Source organism: Sardina pilchardus, chromosome 3 (genome assembly GCF_963854185.1).
Source record: "Sardina pilchardus chromosome 3, fSarPil1.1, whole genome shotgun sequence".
Taxonomy (NCBI): domain Eukaryota; kingdom Metazoa; phylum Chordata; class Actinopteri; order Clupeiformes; family Clupeidae; genus Sardina; species Sardina pilchardus.
Window position 1 is genome coordinate 10963733 of NC_084996.1, and position 7500 is coordinate 10971232.

At 49.1% G+C, this 7500-nt stretch overlaps 1 protein-coding gene across 1 annotated transcript in view; it reads right to left on the reverse strand.

Annotated features, from left to right (window-relative positions):
* The window catches only part of shank1 (SH3 and multiple ankyrin repeat domains 1), a 51731-nt gene that overhangs the window by 13540 nt on the left and 30691 nt on the right, over positions 1-7500 (reverse strand). Inside the window, exons 15-18 of the mRNA XM_062530907.1 lie at positions 3367-3449; positions 2891-3015; positions 2659-2794; positions 2108-2188 (exon numbers count right to left, since the gene is read on the reverse strand). Of these exons, the coding sequence (XP_062386891.1) occupies positions 2108-2188; positions 2659-2794; positions 2891-3015; positions 3367-3449 (425 nt within the window). The remainder of the gene's footprint in view (positions 1-2107; positions 2189-2658; positions 2795-2890; positions 3016-3366; positions 3450-7500) is intronic.

Consider the following 7500-nt stretch of genomic DNA (forward strand, 5'->3'; position numbering starts at 1 on the left):
ATCTACAGTAGAAGACATCTCAAAGAACACAGCAATATCACTGCATGACATGCACAACATAATAGGAGCAATCTGCTACCATACAGTATATACTATACAGTATATCACTATAGAGCAATACAAAGAGGATGTCCTTCAAGAATCAGTGATTCACCTGAGCTAGGAAGAAGAGGCAGTATGTGTCACACACAAGGAAGACTTGTATGAGAGAAGACAAAGAGTGCGTTGGACGTGGTGACCTTGAGTAGGATTTGGGGAGTCTGGGAAAGAATGTTCCCAAGAAGAGGCTCCTGACTTGCTCCTGATTCCTTGCTGGTGAATATGTAAGTCTCATCGCATTGCTGTGCCACTTGTTGGTGTATCACTGGAGACTACTTCAAAGTGAGACTGAAATATTCCTTTCCCTGGCAATACAAACAGGGGTTTGTATTTGAGGCTGCCTTCAAGTTATTCTCTCAAAACCTGTGTGTTTCTTTCAACAGAAAAACTAACTAGGAGGCTTTTTGGGCACCTAAAATTGTGTTCGGAGGGTGGCAGGTTCACGCTGTGTGAGCGGCGTGGTGGTTTGTGCTTTGCTCGGAGACAACTCAACAGCTGACACTTTCGCTGGCGAAACGCGATGCCAAACAGCATGTGAGTCATGGTGAGACAGCAGGACAGACTCGAGCAGCTTAGAGCACAGGCGAGCGAGCGAGCGAGCGAACGAGATACGACTCCCTTTTTGGTCAGCGTTGGTTGCGCTCGCTTTCACGACCATGATACCGAACAGAGCAAACGGAAGCGGCCAGTGGGGTGTTTACTCGTCGTCAGGGGAATAAACAGGTAAACAGACCTATAATAAACAGATAGACAGACCTATACAGACAACATGATCAGATCTCATGGCACATACTACTAAGTCAGAGGGACTGCTGGTGGCTGGTGGTGGATGGTTTTTTATGATTAAAAAGAACCCACCAGCGCCGGTTAATTAACTGAAGTCAGCTGTAGGAGTTTTAATTCTCGGTTGTTATCAGCACGGCATCGCGGCGCTTAATCGGCCTCAGCTCGGTCGCCAGCGTGCCCACGGCGAGAGCGGGCAGGCAGGCAGGCGGGGCGCGCGGAGCACAGCCTTTTTCCCTTTCAAGGGACGCCTACCCTACAGAGGGGTTGCTGTGGCAACGTGGGCACACACACACACACACACACACACACGCACACACACACACAGGCATACGGCACTGGCGACCACGGCTCTCTGTGTGTGTTATTCTTTTGCTTTTTCGCCGGAATTGGAGGAGTAGTGGGGTTGTTGAGGAGTGAGGGGGGTGGGGTTGGGGTGGGTAGGGGGGTCTGTTCAGAGGAGGGGGCAGTGGGGAGAGAGGGCGGGGGTGAGGTAGGGGGCACTAGATCAAGCTGAGAGGGGTGCAGGCGGTAAGCCGGGGTGGAGAATCGAGGGGGAGCGGGGCAGTGAAGGGGCACATGAGGGTGCGTGGAAAAGGAGGGCTTTTACTGGCGAGGGGGCAGCTGGGGGGGGGGGGGGTTACCTGTAGTGGGGGTGCTGGTAGTGACAGTGTGGAACCTCTGAAAGAACAGTGAAATGCATTGAGACTCTCATCCACACGTTCTGCTCCTCCTCCTCCTCCTCCTCCTCCTCCTCTTCTTCCTATTATCTCCCAACATACGTCTCCCTCTCTATCTAACTCTGTCTCTGCCTTCTTCCTACGTGAACTACCCATAGTGCACTGCTGCAGTCTTGACCCTCCCTTGGCTCTCCTTCTCCTCTGCTCCTTTCCTTCAGGTTCCATCCCCCTGCTGCTGCTGCAACACAGCACCTCCTGCGCTCAGCTCTGCCTGCTCCCCTCAGCTCACCTGACCTCCTTTTTCTCCCTCCCTCCCTCCCTCCCTCCCTCCCTCCCTCCTTCTCACTCTTCACATCCCAATCCTCCCCTCTTCGCCCATTTCCTCTCAGCAGCTGATGGCTGGAAAAGCCCTGGTCCTTCTGTCGGTACCCCCACCCCCCGGCCCTTTCATCCTCTGTCCTGCTATCTCCACCCCCCCCACCCCCCACCACCATCACCCTACTCTCTCTTCCTACTTATGCTCCTGCCTTTATGCTGAGTCTTACCCATCTCCTCCAGCTCCGAGGTCATGGATTTGGAGCGCAGGGCTATTGCCGGCGTGCTCAGACGCTTACTCTGTTGAGGGACTGTGGACCGGGGGAGAAAAAAGCAGGAGAGAGAGAGAGAGAGAGAGAGAGAGAGAGAGAGAGAGAGGGAGGGAGAGTGGGAGGAAGAGTTCTGTCACCACAATCCTCATCATACAGCTGTCTTCATTAGACTCACCATTAGCACTAGCACTGTCGTATTTGCATGCTTGTTTATCAATGCTAATCAACAATCAGCGGCATTACAACATTCTACAGTGGACACGGTAGAACCTTTACTTGTGATACTAAACAATGGTACCATCATCATCGTCATTGGCATCATCAACATCATCAGAATCATCTGCATCATCATCATCATCATCATCATCATCATCATCATCATCATCACCATCACCATCACTATTATCATCATCATCATCATCATCATCATCATCATCATCATCATCATTTCCACCCACAGTATTGTACTCGTCCCTTTACCATCATCAGTAGAAGCAGCACTTTCTTACTTTTCTTTCTGGTGCCATCGTCCAAGTCAGGATTGCGGGTCACCATGACGACCTTCACCATCAGGCTGTTGCCACCTTGCCGGATCATGTTGACCACCTGTCTGTGGCCCACCTTAACCACATTCTGCCCATTCACCTGGATAGGCAGAGAGAGACGAAGGAAGAAAGTGAGGGACTTCATCCTAACCCAATACTAAAAGTACTACATGTCCCAAGATTCAACTGCACAAACCTCAATGAGGAAGTCTCCCATTCGCAGACCCGCTCTCCAGGCCACACCCCCCTCGTCAACAGACTCGAGGTACTGCAGTGCTGGGAACGCCGGAGTGGGAGTAAACTCCTCAATGGGTGTCTGGGCTGCAATGACAGGATCACACACACACACACACACACACACACACGCGAATGCACACACATCAGCAGAGTATCAGACTCAGAAACCCCTGCAGAGGCTGCACACACTCATATCCATGTTTGTTGAGTGATAAGCAGAGGGAGATAATGGGAGTATGCCTCTCAGAATACATCGGATACCAATGTAATTCTTGTACGCGCGTGCGTGTGTGTGTGTGTGTGTGTGTGTGTGTGTGTGTGTGTGTGTGTGTGTGTGTGTGTGTGTGAGTGTGATTGTGTGTGTGTGTGTTGCAATATGAATGTTTCTGTGTAGATGTGTGCATATCATGTGCATGTGTGTGTTTGCGCCCTTACCCTTGGCCCCTCTTAGAACGAATCCGAAACCCTCATTGTCTTTTTTCTGCAGGAGCACGGTCTTCTCTTTGATTATGTAGTCACTGAGAGAGGGAGAGAGAGGGAGAGGAACAGAAAAGAGGAACAAAACAGATAGATGCCATGGGTAGGATACAAGAATATAGGGACGCAGAGTGGAGCACGTGATGAGAGGATTCAAGAAATAAAAAGAGCGAAGGGCGGAAAGAAAGACAACGGAGAGAAAGAAAGGGGAACAGAGGGATGAAGGGAGAGCAGAAGGAGGGAGAGACAGAGATGAAGCAGAACCACAGAGAGACAGAGACAGCGAGGAGAATATCCGAGACAGAGAAAGAGAGAGAGAGAGAGAAGAGAGAGAGTGAGAGAGAGAAGAGAGAGAAGAAAGGGACATTAGCAGCAGATTCAGAAACGCAGGGAAAAGTGAAGAAAGAGGGAAAAGAGATGAGAACGGCCCATTAGCGGTAGATGCAGAAACACACAGAGGGGTGGAAAAAGAGAGTGAAAGAGAAGAGAAGAGAAAGAAAGAGAGAAGAGAAAGACATTAGCCGGAGCAGCAGTGAGTTTATAAATCTGTGACTGAGTGGCTGAGTGAGTGTGTGAGTGTGTGTGTGTGTGTGTGTGTGTGTGTGTATGAATGAGTGAGTGGGGGAGTGTGTGAGTGACTAAGTGAACGAGTGAGTGTGTGATTGAGTGAATGAGGGGAGCATGTGGGCCTGCATATGCACACTGCACCACTGGGAAGCCTTAATCCAGAGAGGGGGAGGCGGGAGGGGTCAGAGACCAGCTCGGAGTGAAGGCGGATTTAAAAACCGCACATGAATGAATACATTGACTTCAATAGGACGGTCTCTCTCTCTCTCTCTCTCCCTCTCTCTCTCTCTGTCTCCCTCTCTCTCATATACATACTGCGAAACTTTCTTCTCCCTTCTGCTAAGGACACAGGTCAAACTGTCACAAGCCGCTGCGAGCCCGTTCAAGGTAACTTCGCATTTAGGAGAGAGAGACGTACGCTTCGCCAGGGCCATAACCAGCTGAGCCTGCAGAGCAGCGGGCCAAATGGAACGCTGTCAGGCGCACACTGCCAGAGATACAGACAGCAAGAGAGAGAGAGAGAGAGAGAGAGAGAGAGAGAGAGAGAGAGAAGGATGAAGGACAAAGTGTGGTCTTTTTGTTTGACGGCACGGCGGACACTTCAAATGGACCTCAAGCAACACATACCCCAAAGTGCTTGCGCAGAAGCTCCACCAGTCCAGCACAATACGTGAACACACCTGCTCAGCGCTATTGTGTGGTGCGTGGATTTCCTTCTGAGATCATTTTAGCAACACAGAATGGATGAAAACAATCCAAGATGGCAGTTTAGGTTGAGTCTCCTCCCCTATTCCATTTAATCCACCCAATGGCCTTCTACAGTCTGTAGAAGCTGCTGAACGGAACATCAAACAAGACCATTCAGGACCTCAGTCTAGGACTTCTCCAGAAGTGAAAGGTCACAGTGGAGCCTGGAATTGTGGGTAGGACTTTCTGGGGTAGCCGCCTCATTGGTCGGTTGGAGAGGGTGTCTTTGCTGACAGTCTGCCCAGAGATATTCCAGAGCCCACGCTTGAAGATTCTATATGTGATGTTTATGTGCAATGGGCACAGTAAGTAAGATGTTGGTGGTTGCCCCAGCAACGGACAGATCAGGAAATAGGAAATAGCCAGGCTAATATGTAGACGTACATATTTGGAAGCAGTCTGAGTGAACCTTGGCAGCCATATTGCATGAGAATGAAGTCTTCTCAAACCGATTGTTTGTAATGAGCTCCTCAATTATAGTTGTACATTTTTTCCTTTTCATTTGTCACAGTAACAATGGTAACGCGTTAAGACACCCAGAAAGGTCAGCCTTTGCCAAAACTGCTCAGATAAACAAAAATAAAGAAACAGTAGCTTCTCAGGGAGCATAATTGCCGGTGTAACGTTAACTGAGTCACTGAGTGAAACATTACACAAAAACAGCCATAGCGAGCTCAGCTCACTCTTTCTGTCTCTCTCTCTCTCTCTCTTTCTTTCTCTCTCTCTCTTTCTCTCTTCCTCTCTCTCGTGCTCTTGTTACCAGGCTTGTTGTCAAGGAAGACTACACATGGACTGCAATCACATACGAGAGCCGAGAGAAACTGGAAGCACCTCAAATCCACGCTGGGGCTTTCAAGCCCTTTTGTGTTTGATTGGGACCCATTTGATTTCAGCCAACGTGCGCTGTGATACCCCAGCCAGGGCTGGAGCAGGAGAGGGAGAGCATCAGACGGAGCCGGACAACGCCACCTCGCCTGGAATCAGAGGGGTCTGTCGGTCTTTCTGTAGCCCCCCCCTCCCCCCCCCCCCCCCCCTTAGATAGTTCCTCTTCCCATCCAGCTGGTGAGTTCCTGTGTTCGAGTGCCACTTATTCCCACACTCGTGCCGTCAGCCCAGGATTCAAAACTACCAGTGGTTCATTGAGCGATTCTGTGAATGAATTTAATTGATAGAAAGATCATTCAGGCAAAGAATCAACCCATTTTTTGATTGGCCTATTCATGAACCCTTTCAGCACCAGCTGAGCCATCTGACAGAGGGGCCCTCTACAGCGCCTTGCTACGATTTTACACGGTGGCTCATCCAAGAAATCTACCAGCCATCAGCCCCTGATGCCCAGAGGCCTCTTTAAGGGTGGCATTCTCAGGGTTCAGTGTCACAGATAACATTCTCAGTCAGGTGACAGTAAAGTCAGCTGTTGGCATAGATGATTCATCTGATTTCAATCCCAGCACAAAGGGGCAGCTAGCCAGGGATTTGTATCTGACACACACCAAAACATAGCTGAAACACACACACACACACACACACACACACACACACACACACACACCTCATACCCTCCCAGCCCGTAACCAACACAAACATACACACATACACAGACACTGACTCATAGGTGTCAGCTAGCGTGTTTTAGCGGGATCGAGTATCAGTCAGGCAGACAGGCAGTTGTTGCCGAGAAACTGTCGCTACTGTACCATACTGTACCCACATGCTGATAATCCCACTGAAGGGTTACTCTGAACACAGTCCCAACCTCCTCCATCTGTTCCTCCCTCTCTCTCTCTCTCTCTCTCTCTCTCATAGGCACCTATGGTTTCTGTCTTTTTTTCCATTCTCTCTTATGAAGCTCCCTTTTTCATCTCTTACATTTTCCTTCTATTGTTTGTTTCTCCTTCTTCCACTGTCAACACACACCTCCATACTACTCCATGCATTAATGTTTGCACACTCATTAGTCCCTCTTGCTTTTCTACCACCACTTTTACTCAATCTTCCCTTAGCTCCTCTCTCTCTCTCTCTCTCTCTCTCTCCACCTCTCTCTCTCTCTCCACAGCATCACCTTATCCCTCTATATTTACACTGCCAGAGTCCAAATTCCATCCCCTCGTTTCAGCTCAAGTCTCTTCACCTCCTCTATCACTTTATCTTCTTCACCTCCATATGTCCTCTCTCTTATCCCCCTCTTACTGTGGCACTCTGTTCTTCCGTTAATCAGGAATGCTGTCAATAGATTCTTTAGCTCAAAACCAGTTAGCACAAAGATCGAATTTAATATGCAGGATGTGAATTTATGCCAGATTTGTACACGTGTGTACAGTATGTACAGTATTGATGCGTGTCTATGTTGCACTATGCATGCAGTGGCACAATAAGTGTGCCCTGGAAACTCCAATGCTCAGAGCACACAAATGCACTCATCTTATATGCACATGTATGCACACTCATGATGCACACACGAGGGTAAGGTGACACAGTATTCTTACTTGGCCCATCAGTCATTTACAGACTGCAGATGAAATGATGCAAGGTACCCCAATAGGGTATACTGCCACAGCTTATGCACTTCAGTGTGAGAGCCAAAGTCAGTACAGACAGCTTTTTATGAGCAAACCATTCCCTGCTCCCTTACACACACAAACACACATACACGCACACAACAGACACACGCATACATAGACACACACGTACACACGCACACAAACAAACAAATGCATGTATGCACTCAGACATATGCACATACATGCGAGAGCAAACACATACACACACACACACACA